The sequence below is a fragment of the Rana temporaria genome, chromosome 9 (assembly GCF_905171775.1).
Source record: "Rana temporaria chromosome 9, aRanTem1.1, whole genome shotgun sequence".
Classification (NCBI taxonomy): domain Eukaryota; kingdom Metazoa; phylum Chordata; class Amphibia; order Anura; family Ranidae; genus Rana; species Rana temporaria.
In genome coordinates, this window is record NC_053497.1 from 141,001,948 (window position 1) to 141,020,859 (window position 18,912).

An 18,912-nucleotide genomic window follows, 5' to 3' on the forward strand; every position below is an offset into this window, starting at 1 on the left:
AAGGCAGGCACGTATATATACGCCCTTCTGCCTGTACGTGCCATTCTGTGGACGTAAATAGTCGTGCGGCGGGCGTTAAGTGGTTAATCTGACAAACCCGATGGTATCCCTCCCTAATCTGATCCAAGAATTGGTAATTATCAAATTTCAAGATTAATTACACAAAATCTGAAGCAGTGGGAGTAGGGATTCCCAGGGAAGAACTGAATACTTTGAAGGTTAATTATAAATTTAAATGGACAGATCAAGCTTTGACATATTTAGGAACCTCCATCCCGGCGGATCTGGCACAAGTATACAATCTTAATTTTTTTCCATTACTATCAAGAGTGCGGATCCTCCTGGATGGGTGGCAGAGAGGGCTCCATTCGTGGTTCGGGAGGTGTAATGTTATCAAAATGAACATTTTACCGACATTTTTATACCTCTTTCAGACACTCCCTATTGCTATACCTAGACATTTTTTTTAAACCGGTACAATCTCTTTTCAACAGATTTATATGGACAAATAAACGTTCAAGAATTAGGGATCTATATTATCACTACCTAAAAGATATGGTGGGGTGGCTGCCCTGGATATATACAAATATTATCAAGCAGCATTATTGAGTCGTCTGATAGATTGGAGTAGACATAGGGAGGAGAAGACCTGGCCAGTGTTAGAACAAGCTCAGTGTACCGGGTTGCTTCACCGAGCCGCATGGTGCTATAGGGAGCTTCCGAAAGACCTGAAGAAACACTCCCTGATAGGTCCGACCTTAAGGGTGGGATATGGGCTATTTGCAAAGGGGAACTTGTGACGGTATTATAATGATATCCCCGTCAAAGTCTTCCCTTCTTCCCATAAAGAAAATCACCCAATATTCCACTAGGAGGAATATTCCTGGAATCGCCCAATAAGCCACACATGGGTCAGAGCTTACTGCTGGAACAAGACAGACTTTAATGGCAGCATGCTGCTGGTATATATGCAGTTTACAAGCTGAATCCTCAATCAAAGAACAATGAACTCTCCACCCCCTTTTCACACACAGTGGGGGCCCTCATACAGATTATTAGGCAGACACTTCGGAGCCGACCCTGAAAACACATTTTCTTTAGATAATGACATCAGTGAAGGTAATTACTAGTTGTACAGAATATGTTATCTAGACAGCCTGGCCCCGCATATAGAAGAGATAATTACCACAATGAAGCAATCAGAATAATTAACATGAGCCACTTCTAATCACAGTAAACAGTAAACACAGGTCTCCTTCACACACACAATAGATCAATTACCCTTTGAAATAGGACTGGCTGAGGAAGGGTCATTAACATTTCACAGCCTGTTAGCAGAGGAGTGAGTCACACCTGAAATCACCTTCCCTCTAACACAGCATTAACCAAGCAGGGAGAATTACACTGAAGCATATGCTTCACAGAACTTATCAATATTAGATTCACCCCTTTTTCCCATTTTGGGGAATCCACAGTTCAGACCAGGATGGAGGAAGGGACCTTTTAGTAAACTGGTAGAACAAGGGCTGTTTCAAGCATCTCATTTTGTAAAGGCAGGAGTATGGCTCGCGATGCAGGAGATGACAACAGGATCGATATCCTATCAATTGGACTTTTGGAGTGCATTACAGCTGCGACACTTTCTTGCTACCCTGGGTTTACCGAGTAGATATAAACGAGAGTTAACAAAATTTGAGGAGTATTGCAATGGGAATGGAATCCTTGGACACACCCTCTCCAAAATGAGTGAATTAAATACACCTGCCGAGGACTTCCGACTGCCCTTTTTTAATAGGTGGGAGGGGGAACTGGGTAGGGTCTTTTCAGAGGAGCAAAAGAAGAAGATAATACGAAATATGTTTGAATCCTCAGTTTGTGTCAGAATGCAGGAGATGAATTTTAAGATACTGTCGCAGTGGTATCGCACACCAGCTGTTCTAAGTAGATGTTATTCAGACATGCCAGAAAGATGCTGGCGGTGCGGGAGAAGAGGAGGGACGTTAATACACATTTTCTGGAGTTGTCCTGGAATACAGAGGTTCTGGAAGGAGGAGCGGGAAATTGTGACAAAATTCAGGGAGGAGGAACTGCAGGAGGAGCGGACCTTCTTCCTGTTACAGGAATCAAAAATGTCAGTTAAACGGTATAGGAGGTTGGTTATCTGTCATCTCCTGAATGCAGCAAGAGCTTGTATTCCAGCTATGTGGAAGCAGACGCAGCCCCCTTCAGTAGCGATGTGGCTCAAGCGAGTAGAAGACTTGAATAAGATGGAGGACTTAGTTTGGACCTCTAGGCAGAAACGGGGGGTTTACCTGGAGACCTGGGCAGAGTGGAACCGCTTTAAATATTCTGAGGAGGGGGAACACACTTATAGATGTAAACTGAACGGATGCTATTGGATTGGGACATGGGGAGGAGAGAGAGGGGACATGTTTTTTTTTCGCTCTCTTTTTTTAGGGGGGGCGGGGGGTGGTTGGCAAAATAGGACAGTTAGAAGCAAAGAGAGTGGTAACAAGACAGGGGTAGGAAGCCCCCCCCCCCCCTTCAGCTTGGGGACAAGATGTGGGGCCGGGAGGGGGATTAACCGCTCAACTGGGTGATCATGAAGAATTTAGGGCTCTTTCACACGTCCGTTCCGTTCGTCCGTTTTTTGGACATCCGTTAACGGACCGCAATGCTTCCCTATGGGTTAACGTCCGTTAGCGGATGAGCATCCGCTAACGTCCGTTAGCATCCGTATGCGTTAAGTTCCGTTTTTTTTGACGGAAGAAAACCCTATTTTTCTTCCGTCAAAAAAACGGAACGGACGAAAAACGGACGTTAGCGGATGATCCGTTTAACATCCGATCCGCTAACGCTGTGTGCGGCGTTTGGTATGAATCCTGAGGGGGAAGTCCCCGCCGGATTTTAAATACAAATCCGGCATGGGTTCCCCCCTCAGGAGCATACCGGGCCCTTAGGTCTGGTATGGGTTGTAAGGAGACCCCCCCCCCTACGCCGAAAAAACGGCGTAGGGGGTCCCCCAACAATCCATACCAGACCCGTATCCAAAGCACGCTACCCGGCCGGCCAGGAAAGGAGTGGGGACGAGCGAGCGCCCCCCCCCCCTCCTGAGCCGTACCGGGCTGCATGCCCTCAACATGGGGGGGGATGGGTGCTCTGGGGCAGGGGGGGCGCACTGCGGCCCCACCCCACCTCAGAGCACCCTGTCCCCATGTTGATGAGGACAGGGCCCCTTCCCGACAACCCTGGCCGTTGGTTGTCGGGGTATGCGGGCGGGAGGATTATCGGAATCTGGGAGCCCCCTTTAATAAGGGGGCCCCCAGATACCGGCCCCCCACCCTAAGTAAATGGATATGGGGTACATCGTACCCCTACCCATTCACCTGGAGGCAAAAAGTTAAAGTTAATAAACACGACACAAGGGTTTTTAAAATAATTTATTAGTCTGCTCCGGAGGCCCCCCCTGTCTTCTTTATTAGCTCTTTTTCCAGGGGGGCTTCTTCTTTGACGTCTTCGGGTGGGGGCCGCTCTTCTTCGCCGCCGTCTGGTTCTCTTCCACCGCCGGGGGGGGGGGGGCGCTTTTATAAAAGCGCCCCCCCCCGGCGGGTTTCCTCCGACGTCTTCGGCGGGGGGGTGGTGTGCTTCTTCCGCTATCCGGGTCCGGGGGGTCTTCTCCGCTCTCCGGGGGTCTTCTTCTATGTTCGCCGCTCTCCGCTGTTGACTCGGCGCACCCCGGTTCTTCCTCCCGCTGTCGGGTGCCTTCTCCTTCAGCGCTGAACGTCTTCTTCTTCTTCTGTGCTGTGACGTCGTCTTCTTCTTCTCTTCTCCCGATGTTGACACGTCGCCTCTTCTCGCTGCAATGACAGGTGCGCGGCTTGCATCCGACTTATATAGGCCTCACAGTCCCATCATGCTCCGGTACCTACCCACGTGGGTAGGTATCACATGGGTAGGTACGGAGCATGATGGGACTGTGAGGCCTATATAAGTCCGATGCAAGCCGCGCACCTGTCATTGCAGCGAGAAGAGGCGACGTGTCAACACCGAGAGAAGAGAAGAAGAAGACGACGTCACAGCACAGAAGAAGAAGACGTTCAGCGCTGAAGGAGAAGGCACCGGACAGCGGGAGGAAGAACCGGGGTGTGCCGAGTCAACAGCGGAGAGCGGCGAACATAGAAGAAGATCCCCGGAGAGCGGAGAAGACCCCACGGACCCGGATAGCGGAAGAAGAAGCACACCTCCCCCCGCCGAAGACGTCGGAGGAAACCTGCCGGGGGGGGGGGGGCGCTTTTATAAAAGCGACCCCCCCCGGCGGTGGAAGAGAACCAGACGGCGGCGAAGAGCGGCCCCCACCCGAAGACGTCAAAGAAGAAGCCCCCCTGGAAAAAGAGCTAATAAAGAAGACAGGGGGGGCCTCCGGAGCAGACTAATAAATTATTTTAAAAACCCTTGTGTCGTGTTTATTAACTTTAACTTTTTGCCTCCAGGTGAATGGGTAGGGGTACGATGTACCCCATATCCATTCACTTAGGGTGGGGGGCCGGTATCTGGGGGCCCCCTTATTAAAGGGGGCTCCCAGATTCCGATAAGCCTCCCGCCCGCATACCCCGACAACCAACAGCCAGGGTTGTCGGGAAGGGGCCCTGTCCTCATCAACATGGGGAAAGGGTGCTCTGGGGTGGGGGGGGCGCACCGCAGTGCGCGCCCCCCTGCCCCAGAGCACCCAACCCCCCCATGTTGAGGGCATGCAGCCCGGTACGGCTCAGGAAGGGGGGGGCACTCTCTCGTCCCCACTCCTTTGCTGGCCGGCCGGGTAGCGTGCTTTGGATACGGGTCTGGTATGGATTGTAGGGAGACCCCCTACGCCTTTTTTTCGGCGTAGGGGGGGGGTCTCCTTACAACCCATACCAGACCTAAGGGCCCGGTATGCTCCTGAGGGGGGAACCCATGCCGGATTTTTATTTAAAATCCGGCGGGGACTTCCCCCTCAGGATTCATACCAAACGCCGCACACGTGTAGAATTGGCGGGAATCCAAGTCGGATCTCCCGTCGCTTCTATGACGTGCTTGCTGGAATGTGCTTTTACTATTCCAGCGAGTGCGAGATGTCGGCACCCTGTCGCCGAGAATCAGCGCGATGCCGTAGTGCTAAAAACACATTCTCGGCGGCAGGCACTGTATGTAAAAAGCCCCCCCAAAAAAAACGGATGAAAAAACTGATGGAAAAACTGATGGAAAAACTGATGGAAAAAACGGATCAACTGATGAAAAAAAAACTGATCTAAAAAACTGAGCCGACGTGTGAAAGAGCCCTTACCCTTCAAGGGGAGAGGCTTTTGCCGTTTATCTCTTTATTTGGTTTTTCGACAAATAGATAACAAAGAAATAACAAAAACACAGGGCTAACCAAACATCACAGGTATAACCAATATCAGGAAGAGAAATGTTATATATATTATACCTTCCTATATCTCATCGTAATAATCCATTTTAATAACCACCTTTGCCCTTCTCCCTCCCTATTACCTCAATTCACAATCCGCCCGAGCCCGTTTAGAAGTCTGGTCCGCAGACCAACATTTTAGCCAGATCAGGCGACATAGTACCACAGCAGATACCGAGACTCTGGACAGCAAAGAGACCGTATGCAAGGGTGATTCGCAGACAAAAACATATGGCCTTGTACCAACTGATTGGCCAGTTCACTTTTTAACTCATGGTGCAACAACATCGCCCATTCGGTAAGTGTCTGCGACACCAGGGCCGTGGCCAAAACAGGTCGCACAGCTGACCCCACTACCGTGAACAGGGACGGGGCCACCGCCTAGGCCCTTCTGTCTGCAGGGTCCTTGGAAGCAGGGTTCCCCTCCATCGGAATCTTAGTAACTTTGTTCACCCTGGATACTGGGGGTCCACAATTGGGGGAGATGTCCATTTCTTCAGGAACTCTCCTCAAGGGGTAATGGACCGCTATAAGTTTAGAGACTGAAAAGGCCCTATGCGATCGTTCCCATTCCTTGTATAGCAACTTATTAAAATAAGTCAGGCAAGGAAAACAACTTAGCAGTGCGGGCTGGCTTGTGGGATCCCAAAAAGGGACCAACGCCTCTGTAGATGCCCCCCGCCGTATCCTCCAATTAAAGAGTTTCCCTGCACTGCGGTGATAAGTGCTCCAGCAAGCACCTTATCCTGCGCCAACCCAGACACAGACCCATCCCAATGGTCTTGGTCCGCATCTTCTGACACTTCAGAACGGGCTGAGAGCCGCAGCTATGCCCGAGTCTAAAACAGAGACTTCCCCAGAAGATGATGGGGGGAGGGGGCGTTTTTTTTACCCCCCTTGTGCCCGCACACCGCAACAAGAGCTTCCAGGACCGCTGACATAGCGTCCACAGGCACAGCAGGTGCAGGGGCACTGGTTGCCAATACAGGTATGTCCGAGGAAGAAACGCCAGCTACTGGCGCCATACTGGCCTGACACCCATAGGCAAGGTACACAAAGTCCACCCTCCTAGCTGCACAGAACAGAGGGGACCCCCAGAGGACTCACCACCCTGACCCAGGCACTTGCACAGCACACCGTCTGCTCAATCCTGCGAGTGAGGTATTCCTACACCGCCGCCTGTGTCACTCTCTCTGAAGTGAATCCGAGAGCCATATGCATTGCTAGAGGCCAAAAAACGTTAAGACCACAAGAAAATGGCCGCCGGTCGTCCCTGTGAAAAAAAAAAAGCATACGACTACAAGAAAATGGCTACCACTGTATACCAATAGAAAAGGCCCCAGTCACCTCCAAAATGTAGCTCACCGGCCACCCCTGGAGCAACGGGACATGTCGTGGCCGACCCAGCGCATAGCTAAAGCCTGCACACGCTCGATGGCCGGACTGGGAAGAAAAACAAGGATCTAGATATCCAGCCTGTCGCCCAGCCGGCAGTTGATAGTAGATCTCAGGATCCAAAAACAAAAGTAGAAAAAAGCAAAAAAATCCACAGGACCAATGGGCCCACCGGGAGCCAGGTCCTTCGCCTATGCTAGGCATAAACAAAAAAAAAACACTGAGCTGCTGCATGCAGGGAAAGGGGTTGTACACAGAGGGACCACCCCTGGGCGGTACTGTACAGTTTAATGTTGTTTTAACACTTTAGCACGTTTCTGCCTAGTCCTCTCCCAATAGAAGGCTAATAACCTACGGTCCTGAGGAGCTGCTGGCAGGAGTTTTTAGGCAAGGCCGCGGCTTCGACCTAGCCCGCGGCGTCCGGCCTTGGGGCCTTTTGCCAGGATTGCGGCGGATTGACTTCTCCCCTGCACACCCCGGAGAGGCCACCAAGGCAGGAGGGACACAGGAGGGTCAGTTGTGAGGGTCTGCACCCGGTAGGAGGAGGACTCTAGCGCCAGCTGCGGGCAGGAATTTTTAGGCGAGGCCCTGGCTTCGCCCTAGTCCGCTGCACACCCCGGAGAGGCTATTAAGACAGGAGGGTCTGCACCCAGTAATAGGAGGATTCTTAGCGCCGGTCCTGGGGGGGGAATATTTTTTGAAAATATGAATAGATTTGACTTACCAACTCGATTTTTAAATCAAATCGATTTTTTTCCCAGCTCTAAGGCTAGGTTCACATTGTTGTCGTTGTAGGCGAGCGTGTAGATCACATGCATTTATGCACCTGCAGCCAAAATGCGCTGCACTTTTGCAGATGCCACAAATTCATAATGCCCCCCAGAAAATTCTGCAAGGTTTCCATGCGTTTGCACTATATATATGAAAAACAAAACAAAAAACAGTGACCTTTTCCCTACAGGTACAGCCGCTCAATCAACTGTGTCTGCACCAATGCAGTATGCTCGAAACGCAATAGTGTGTACCTAGCCTAAAAGTATCACAGTAGTTAGCTATATGATTACATGTATTCTTACAAGCAGCCAGCAGGTGAAGCTCACATTTTTCCAGTTTCCCTTTTTATCTCCTGGTAAAAAAAAAAAAAACACTGTGGGGTAGATCCACAGACGAAGAACGCCGGTGTACTTTTAAATTTCCTGCGTCGTATCGTTGTTTTGAATCCTCAAAACAAGATACGACGGCATCTGGGTTAGATCCGACAGGTCTACGTCTTCGTACGCCTTCGGATCTAAGATGCAATTCTTCGGCGTCCGCTGGGTGGCGTTCGTGACGTTTTCTGCATCGGGTATGCAAATTAGCGATTTACAACGATCCACGAACGTACGCGCCGCATTTTCGAACGTTGTCTGTAGTCGGCTTTTTCCGGCGTATAGTTAAAGCTGGTATTTTGCGGCGTATAGCTAGACTTGCCATGTTAAGTATGGCCGCCGTTCCCGCGTCGAAATTTGAATTTTTTTTATTTTTTGCGTAAGTCGTCAGTGAATAGGGATGGACGTAACTCACGTCCAAGTTAAAAAAATGACGTCCTAGCGACGTCATTTAGCACAATGCACGTCGGGAAATTTCGGGACGACGCATGCGCAGTTCATTCGGCGCGGGGACACGCTTAATTTAAATGAAACCCGCCCAATTTGAAATCCGCCATCAGAAATACACTACAGCGCCGTAACTTACGGCGCAAACTCGCTGAGGATTCGAATATACGCCAGGTAAGGTACGGCGGCGTAGTGTATCTCTGATACACTGCGCCGATGTAAATGTATGTGAATCTGGCCCTGTAGCTTACAAGTAAAATACACATCCACAGATCTTCCCACCTCCCTCCATTCACAGAGATCCATACACCAAATGTCAATCAAAGACAACAAATGAAAAGAGCATCTTTGTGTTCTCTCTTGATTTATTTAATTTGTATTTATACATTTATTTAAACAAAAGATTGTGCAGTTAAAAATATAAATCATCATCATCATCTTCATCATCAGTTAAAAAACCATTGACCCTAAAATATTTTTTGTTTTTTATTTAAGCTGCAGTTTCTGACCTCCTGAACATCCTAGTTTTCACTGGCAGGTGAAGTCAGATCTCTGCGTACCCCTCTCCAGTCAGCGTTTGGAAAGGAATGAAGTCGCAGGATCTGCATCACAGCCAGAAAGAGATAAGCAACAGCAGCCTTTTGTGATTCTTGCATGACACTTTCCTGGTCTGAGGCCATTTTTTTTTTTTTAAGATTTTAAATTTGTATGTTTTCTATTCTTATAAATTACTTTTTTTTTTATATGTATAATAATTATGCAAAACCACAGATGAACTGAACCCACATCTTGCCTGTGACACCAGTGAAAAATAATTCTACAATATGCAGATGGTGGGTAGGAATAACGAAATCTCATATTTAGTGGAAAAATCCATTCAAATCTGAATTTAAATCGGAAGCGCTCAGTTCTGGCTGAGAGCACACCATTTGGGGCTAAAACAACAAGTCTTTAACCACTTAAGAACCGGAATATTATGCAGGTTAAAAGGAGTTGTAAAGGAAAACATTTGTTTGCCTAAAATTTATGTCTGCAAGGTAGACAGACAGAATAGTGTAATGATTCTGTTAAAAAACAATACCTATTAAATTCCTTCATCTATATCACCTCCGGCGTTCTAGTTTCTGTTCTCTCATTCACTTCCTGGTTTGCGGCGCTCGTTCATGTAAGAACTACATTTCCCAGTATGCATTGCAGCACGCCCAGTAATTCACACCTCCTTGAAGTCTCTAACACGTAGAGAGCGTCCTGCCGCACAGATGTAGTTCCCAGGAGGGGGTGAGCACGTTACTGACCACCGCAGTAAAGCCTCCATTCACGGTGGTGATTTACAATCAGACAAGCAGGAAGTGAACAGAACAGAGAAGAAATAGAGCAACTTCTGAGCAAAAACAATGAGGAAGTTAAAAGAGGAATGTCTGCAGGTAAAGGATGCTTATTATAAAAAAAAAAAATGGTTTCCTTCACAACCCCTTTAAGGACCTTGCTCCTTTTTGCGATTCGGCACTGCGTCGCTTTAACCGACAATTGCACGGTCGTGCGACGTGGCTCCGAAACAAAATTGGCGTCCTTTTTTTCCCACAAATAGAGCTTTCTTTTGGTGGTATTTGATCACCTCTGCAGTTTTTATTTTTTGCGCTATAAACCAAAATAGAGCGACATTTTGGAAAAAAACAAACCATATTTTTAACTTTTTGCTATAATAAATATCCCCAAAAAATATAAAAAAATAATTTTTTCCTCAGTTTAAGCCGATACGTATTCTAGGTAGAAAAAAAAAACGCAATAAGCGTTTATTGATTGGTTTGCGCAAAAGTTATAGTGTTTACAAAATAGGGGATAGTTTTATGGCATTTTTATAAATGTTTTTTTTTTACTATTAATGGCAGTGATTTTATTCGTGACTGCGACATTAAGGGGGACACTTGACACATTTTTCGAAAAGGACGATGGCAGTGAAGGGGTTAACCACTAGGGGGCGCTAAGGGGTTAAGTGTGCCCTAAGGGAGGGATTCCCTTAAAGGCGACGTACAGGTACGTGCCTGTTCCCATCGGAGGAGGAGGAGGGAGGAGGGAGAAGGAGAAGAAGGAGAAGACAACCGAGATATCCATCCTTAAACGTGGCCGGTCCTGTAAACTATAATGGTGGTCTCCGCAGCGAGATCACCGTTATCTGTGGCAGGAAAAGGCCCCCCGCCGCTTACCAGAGCCGTCGGCAGCAGCGGAGGCGATTGGGTCCTGTGTCCTGCTTGCCTGGGATACGAGTGAGGGCGAGATGGCCCCCACCCGTCTCCTTAGCATAGCAGGGCGGAAGTGACATCAAAACATCACTTCCGCCCATGCTCCTTAACCACTTGCTGACGGCCGTACGACTTTGTACGGCCTCAACGCGGCTCCCAATTTCTAACAGGCCGTCTTTTTACGGCCTCCCCTTTGCACGTTCCCCGCGCGCGCTCCCGAGCGCGCAGCGGGGAACTGCTGTGCTGGCCGTGTCCCTTGGACACAGCCAGTCACAGATCGCCGTGAACGGCCAATCGGAGCGGCCGTTTCCTAGGCGATCTGTGCGGCCAATGAGAGATGATCTCATATGTTTACATATGAGATCATCTCTCATTCCCGGCTCTCGCAGACAGCGGTGCTGTCAGGGGAGAGAGGAGACGGATCTGTGTCTCTTGTACATAGAGACACAGATCGGTCACCCCCCCCCAGTCACCCCCCTTCCCCCACAGTTAGAACACTAATTAGGGTACACATTTAACCCCTTCCTCACCCCCTAGTGTTAACCCCTTCCCTGCCAGTCACATTAATACAGTAATTAGTGCATATTTATAGCACTGATTGCAGTATAAATGTGAATGGCGCCAAAAATGTGTCAAAAGTGTCCGATGTGTCCGCCATAACGTCGCAGTCCCAATAAAAATCGCAGATCGCCGCCATTTCTAGTAAAAAAAAAAATGTATACAGTAATTAGTGCATATTTATAGCACTGATTGCAGTATAAATGTGAATGGCGCCAAAAATGTGTCAAAAGTGTCCGATGTGTCCGCCATAACGTCGCAGTCCCAATAAAAATCGCAGATCGCCGCCATTTCTAGTAAAAAAAATAAATAAATAATAATTCTGTCCCTTATTTTGTAGGCGCTATAACTTTTGCGCAAACCAGTCGCTTATTGCGATTTTTTTTTTTTTTTTTACTAAAAATATGTAGAATACGTATCGGCCTAGACTGAGGATAAAAAAAAAACGTAAAAAAAAAAAAATTGAGCTATTTATTATAGCAACAAGTAAAAATATATATATTTTTTTCAAAATTGTCGCTCTATTTTTGTTTATAGCGCAAAAAATAAAAACCGCAGAGGTGATCAAATACCACCAAAAGAAAGCTCTATTTGTGAGGAAAAAAGGACGTTAATTTTGTTTGGGAGCCACGTCGCACGACCGCGCAATTGTCAGTTAAAGCGACGCAGTGCCGAATCGCAAAAAGTCCTCTGGTCAGGAAGGGGTTTAAGTGCCCAGTAAGGAAGTGGTTAAAAGGCACTTTTTTTGTTGTCATTTTTTCAAATGACAAATCACTTTTTTTTAATAGCTATTTAGTCTAAATATGAGATCTGAGGTCTTTTTGTCCCCAGATCTCATATTTAAAGAGGACCTGTCATGCTTTTTTCTATTACAAGGGATGTTTACATTCCTTGTAATAGGAATAAAACTGACCCATTTGTTTTTTAAAACAGTGTTAAAATTAATAAAATCAATTAAAATAAATAAAAAAACTTTATTTTTTTTTTAAAAAGCCACGTCACGACGAGCTTGCGCGCAGAAGCGAACGCATACTTGAGTAGCGCCCGCATATGAAAACGGTGTTCAAAACCGCACAAGTGAGGTATTGCCGTGATCGTTAGAGCGAGAACAATAATTCTAGCCCTAGACATCCTCTGTAACTCAAAAGATGCAACCTATAGAATTTTTAAACGTCGCCCATTAGGGGGGCCGAATTAAATCGCTGCATCGCGATTCGGGTGTCTCGGATGCGGCATCGATGCATGCGACAGGCAAAATCGATCTCAGGTGTGCTCCCGAGTGCGGCAGTCAGAATAACATATTTTTTGGAAATGCAGTAATAATCCATTAAGTGCCCACCGCTAAATGTGCTTTTTTAAATATATGGTGCTTCATACCTCATTTCTGTATACGCGATATATCCCGCTCATGTGACTGTCTGGCTCGACCTGCCTCTCTCCTCACACATCTCTTCTGACACCAGCCCCACCCGCCTCTCTTCTGATCTGATAGCTACAGTCGGTGGGCGGGGCTGAGAACTCCCACTGACATCAGGAGAGACGAGACCAGAGACGTGTGAGAGAGGTGGGCAGGACCAGGCAGTCACATGAGTGGGATATACAGTTCTATACACAGGCTAAATGAGGTATGAAACAATATATTTTAAAAAGCACATACAGCGTTGGACACTTAACTGTGCTGTAATAAATGCAGTGCAAATCCATTATGTTAACAGCAGTAAGTAAAGTACAAATGTGTTTGTACTCTACTTACACCGGCTCCTACACGTGCTCTGTACTGACATTTCCCGGCTTCCTGTTTGCACTTTCCAGCACACTAGGAGTTAACACAATGAAATGTGCAAACAGGGAAACCCAGGGGAAAAGCCAGCACAGAGACAGTAGTACAGGGAACTTCACAGGGCTGTTTGCTGTGAATTCCAATTCCTCCTGACCTCCCAGCAGCAGCCTATGTGAATTCCTGTACCCTGTAGTGCACCAGATTAGTGCACTCTTTAACCACTTGAGATCCGCGCTATGGTCGAAAGACGTCCACAGCGCGGCTAATCAAGTGCCGGGTGGACGTCCTGTTGTTGTTGTTCCCTATGCGCGCCACTGGGGGCGCGCAGCGGGGAAACAACGTGCCCGGCGCACCGTTCGGGAGCCGATGCGAGTGCCTGGCGGCCACGATGTCCGCCAGGCACACGCGATCGTTGGTTACACAGCAGAGACGTGGAGCTCTGTGTGTAAACACAGAGCTCCACGTGCTGTCAGAGATGAGGAGACCGATCGGTGTCCCTTGTACATAGAGACACAGCATCGGTCACCTCCCCCAGTCAGCCCCCTCCCCCCACACAGTAAGAACACAATGAGGGAATACATTTAACCCCCTCCTCACCCCCTAGTGTTAACCCCTTCACTGCCAGTCACATTTATACAGTACTTAGTGCATTTTTATAGCACTGATCGCTGTATAAATGTGAATGGTCCCAAAATTGTGTCAAAAGTGTCCGATACGTCCGTCGCAATATCGCAGCCCTGACAAAAAAAAAAAAAAAAAAAAAGCAAATCGCCGCCATTACAAGTAAAAAAAAAAAAAAAAAAACATAAATCTATCCCCCATTTTGTAGGCGCTATAACTTTTGCGCAAACCAGTCGCTTATTGCGATTTTTTTTTTTTTTTACAAAAATACTTCGAAAAATACGTATCGGCCTTAACTTTTTTTTTAAAAAAATGGGATATTTATTATAGCAACAACTAAAAAATATATATATTTTTTTTTAAATTGTCGCTCTTTTTTTGTTTATAGCGTAAAAAATATAAATCGGCAGAGGTGATCAAATACCACCAAAAGAAAGCTCTATTTGTGGGGAAAAAGGACGTCAATTTTGTTTGGGAGCCACGTCGTACGACCGCGCAAATGTCAGTTAAAGCGACGCAGTGCCGGAAGCTGAAATTTCGCCTGGGCACAAAGGGGGTTTATGTGCCCAGTAAGCAAGTGGTTAAAGTGGAGTTCCACCATTTTTTAGTTTATTCAAAGTCAGCAGCTACAAAAAGTGTAGCTGGTGACTTAATAAACAGACACTCACCTGTCCCACAGTCCAGCGATGCGGCCACACAGAGCCCTGCTCCTCTCCCTCTCCTCGGCGCCATCAAATCTACTTCGGGCACACGGCTGTGATAGCTTATGGCTTCACGGCCAGGCAAGCACTGCGGGAGCCGCACTGCGCTCTGCCATTGTGGCCAGACAATCTTCTGGGACCTGTGTTGTGTCCTAGATCGCTGGCAGGGAGGAGCCGCCTAGGGCGAGAGGAGTCTACACCTAGGCGGCCGGGACAGGAAGTCCCACTAAAAAAGAGGAAACACAAATGTGGCATGTCAGGGGGCGAGGAGTGCTTAAAGCGCAAGTTCCACTTTTGGAGTGAGGTTTTTTTTTTTATTTAAAGCAGAGTTTCAGTAAAAAAAAACGTATCTTCTGACTTTTAATAAAAAGACACTCACCTGTCCCACAATCCAGCGACTTGGCCACCCGAACAGTCCATTCTCTCCCCTACCTGTCCACGGCGCTGGCAATACTGTGGGCATCCGGCTGTGACAGCTTGCAGCTTCACAGCTGGGTGTGCATGTCTCACTGCGCTGTCCTGCATAGCCGGGCAATCTTCTGGGACTTGTTATAATTCCCAGAAGATTGCAGGAAGGCGGCCCAAGCGGAAGCTGGAGCGCGTCAGTAATCGTGATGCATTGTGGAATCGAATCATGAGGCCAGTGAAGATGCGCACCCCTATTGCCTATGAAGATTAAGGATAAAAGTTTGACGCCATTCTACGAGCGGGCACAATTTTGAAGCGTGACATGTTGGGTATCATTTTACTCGGCGTAACATTATCTTTCACAATATAAAAAAAAAAAAAAACACACACACTTTACTGTTGTCTTATTTTTGAATTCGAAAAAGTTAATTTTTTCTCAAAAAAGTGCGCTTGTAAGACCGGTGCGCACATACGGTGTAACAAAAAGTATTGCAATGACCGCCATTTTATTCTCTAGGGTGTTAGAAAAAAAATATATAATGTTTGGGGGTTCTAAGTAATTTTCTAGCAAAAAAAACTGTTTTAAAACTTGTAAACACTGAGTCTGAAAAACAGGCTCGGCCCTTAAGTGGTTAAAGCAAAGTATTCAAAATCAATTCACATTTAGGTTAATTGCCACTATAAAAAAACTTTATGAGGTAAAGTCTTGCAAGATTATATTTTTCCCACGCTACAAAAAAATATAAATAAAATATATATATATATATTTTTTTTTTCTTTTTTACCCAAGGTGAGAATTTGTGCTCCTTGATATCAAATCAGTATTAGTATAGAAAACAAGATGACACATATTAGTTGTACATTTTCAATACAACCAAAAGGAACGTAAAAATTTGTTGGCTGAATCAGTTGAGTTTTGGTGGGCCAAAATGTCAATATTACAAGAGAACCATTTAGGATCAGGTTTATGCAAACATGAAGATTCGTCCATAAAATGTGTAGGTTTACGCAAGATAGGCTAAAATACACCAGGAAAGAAGGGGGATTGTAAGGGGAGTCAAGGGATACTTTCACCTTCATATGGTTACCAATGGAGGCAGCACTGGGGAATACCTGAGAAGCATGGCTAAACATGCACCAGTCATTCATGAAATACCCAAATATTGAGTTCCCAGTACAAGGATAAAGCGAGAAGATCGTGCCTTCGCTGACCAGCAGCTGGCTAAACCAGACAGCAGTGACTAGAGATGAAGGGTCAGCTTTTTTGCGACAGTTTTACAGCCTTTATCTGAGAACATTCGAGTATCCTTGGGGAAATAAGTCATCTCATTGGCCACACGGGTTGCCAACTCTTCATTAGGCATTAAGCCGCCATGTCTTAGCTCCGCCATGACACACTCCTTTACATGTCTGTACTCCAGCGGTAGAAAAGGGACAAAGAAGTCTATCAAATTCTTTTCAATCAGGCTGCTGTGCCAAAAGCCACCTGGGGATAAAAACATGGTGGATTAACAGTGGATTGAGTCATCTGCTCTACCATATTCAATCAAAATATAATCTTTAACCGCTTGTCTGCTGGGACAATTTCAAAATGTTTATTTTCAGACATTAAAATCTGAATTTTTTTTACTAGAAATGACGTTCAACCCATAAACATTTATATTTTTTCTGAGAAAAAAATAGTGACAGTTGCAGTTTTTTTTTTTTTTATCTTACACGATACTTGCACAGCTATTTGTCAAATGCATATTTTCATAAAAAAATACATTGAATTGAATTTTAGTGCAAACACAATATTATACCAAATTTTTTGGTAAAATATAAAAAAGACTGGGTTGCATCCAATAAATCGATAACAAATATTGTTAAGTCTTAAAATTAGATGGCCCTTTACAGTCCAAATGTCATTGCGATTACATGGGGACCTGCAAAAAATTTTTTTGGCATAATGGAAGGAGTTATACTGGGCTGTCCTTACAGCTTTTGTTTGCCATCAAGTTAAAAGGAACACAATGTTCCAGAATACTTTTTCTGTGTTTTTTTAAGAGCACTCTTTTTTGTATGTGCTCAGGCTCACATCCTTAGAGAACACTTTTATTTCAAACCGCACCCAAAAACAAAAAGCAGTGCGCACTAAATATCTAGTCACCGTACATATTTATTACTGAATTATGTGGTTTACCTGCAGCACAGGACAGAACAAATCCCAGCAGCCAGGTCACCAACACAGATTGCACTGAACTGACAGTTTTACATTAAAATGCTCAGCTCTGACCCTGCAATGGCCTTCCTCACTTTCATGCATGCATTGGACCCTGGACCTGGCTTATAGTAATAGTAAACTTTGTAAAAAACTAACAAACAAAAAAAGAATTAAAAATAAATCACCCTGCAAGGCAATGTCATAATGCACATAGCATACTAGCACATTATGAGAGACTTCCCTTAAAACCAAGCCCTTCAGCGACACGCTGTCACTGCCGACAGGGCTTCCATCTTTACCCGATCTTCCTTCCAGGTTCGCAGGCTCCGGCCGTCTGACTGGCCGAGCCACAATGATGTCATTACCACGCATATGCAGGGGAGTCACTGTTTACGGCAGGGGTGCCCAACATTTTGAAGTACAAGGGCCACTTAGGCGACTTGGTAACTGCCACAATCAGCGGAGGGGATGGATGGCATGGATGGCAGGTCCATGTCCGCTCTGCATATGCAGAGTGGACACGGACGCAGCCGGATCAGAGGTAAGACACAAGTCAGTTTACATCTGCCACTCTTTGGAGGTGAATGGAGGGTCCAATTGGGTCGGACTGACCATGTGAAAGGGGCCCATGGCTGCTTTCACACTGATGCGCTGTGGTTTACCCACACTGTGGGGGCAACGCAGTGTACCTTTGGCTTTTCTGCACTTTGCAATCGACTTCTATTATATTCTGCAGGTTTGGTGCACTTTCAGAAAGCTCACCAAACTTGCAGGTAAACCGCAGTTGTGCTGCTCTGCATCTGCTGATTAGTATGAAAGCAGCCCAGTAACCACTGCAGAACAGATATGCCCATATATACACTGATTTTAGTAATAAACTGACCTTTAATAACAGTATTCTATCCCATCCCAAATCAGGAGGTCGCGGGCCACATGTGGCCCCCGGGTCACTGGTTGGGCACCCCTGGTTTACAGTATGCTGTGCCTTCAGAGCACATGTGCCAGTGACGTCACTGGCTGCTGCCCTGTGGATTATCTTCTACACATTTAGGAGATATTCATGTTACCTACAAGGTAAAATTATAAACTTACCTGTAGGTAAAAATGGCATACATGACTTTACTAGCACTTTAAAGTCATTGTTGCGAGTTATTTCCACCTCTTCTCTTGCTAGGATTACATATGCAAGTTAAGACTTACAAGGCTAATGAGCCTTCTTGTATCGTTACATTTGCTTTTTTGGACTTCAGAATCTTTTGTAAGAATTTGAGATAACTTGCCTGATATGATCAGGTCTTTTTGTATGCCTTTCCGAAAATCTAATAAAAACAAAAAATTGGAGCTACAAAAAAATGTTTAAATTCTGACCCGATAGCACTTACTATCTTTGTTGAATACTTCGACAGAAAGCACAGACTCCAGATCCTTCAGCTCTAGATCCTCTCTCCTTTTTTTGGATCCCAGCACCAATCTGTTGATAACATCGCCTCCTGCATTGCTAATGGAAACAAAGCAAATTACGTGAGGCAGTTTTTTTTGTTTTTTGTTTTTATCCGAACACCGCAAAATGTAAAAAGAAAAACCTGATGAGTGGACAAAGTGAAAGTGAGCCTTTTTTAGGAGATAAAAGATCCATAACTTGTGACTGGATTCAATTTTTTGATCTTTGTTCAACCATTATAAAACATTAAAAGGAGAAGTATAGAAATCCATTTTTTTGCAGATTAATACTAACCTAGGTGGATGCAGCATTACTCTGATGATACATCTGTCCCCCAGCACTTCTTCACTGAGAACCGAGCCACCGAACATCGCCGATGGCTCAGTTCTCACTGCTCTCTGAGTGGAGAGCTGCTGACTGTCAATCAGCAGCTCTCCTGCTCTGCTCCTCCATGCTCCCTGAAGTGCTGAGCTGAGGAGGCTGTCCTAGCGGCTCGCTGAGAGGCCGAGACAGACATCAGTCCA

At 46.1% G+C, this 18,912-nt stretch overlaps 1 protein-coding gene across 1 annotated transcript in view; it reads right to left on the reverse strand.

Moving 5' to 3' along the window:
• Positions 1-15,540: 15,540 nt before the first annotated feature.
• Positions 15,541-18,912, reverse strand: part of LOC120914150 (torsin-1B-like) — a 36,823-nt gene continuing 33,451 nt past the window's right edge. The window contains exons 4-5 of the mRNA XM_040324670.1: positions 18,330-18,445; positions 15,541-16,230 (exon numbers count right to left, since the gene is read on the reverse strand). Coding sequence (XP_040180604.1) covers positions 15,986-16,230; positions 18,330-18,445 — 361 coding nt within the window. The 3' untranslated portion in view covers positions 15,541-15,985. The remainder of the gene's footprint in view (positions 16,231-18,329; positions 18,446-18,912) is intronic.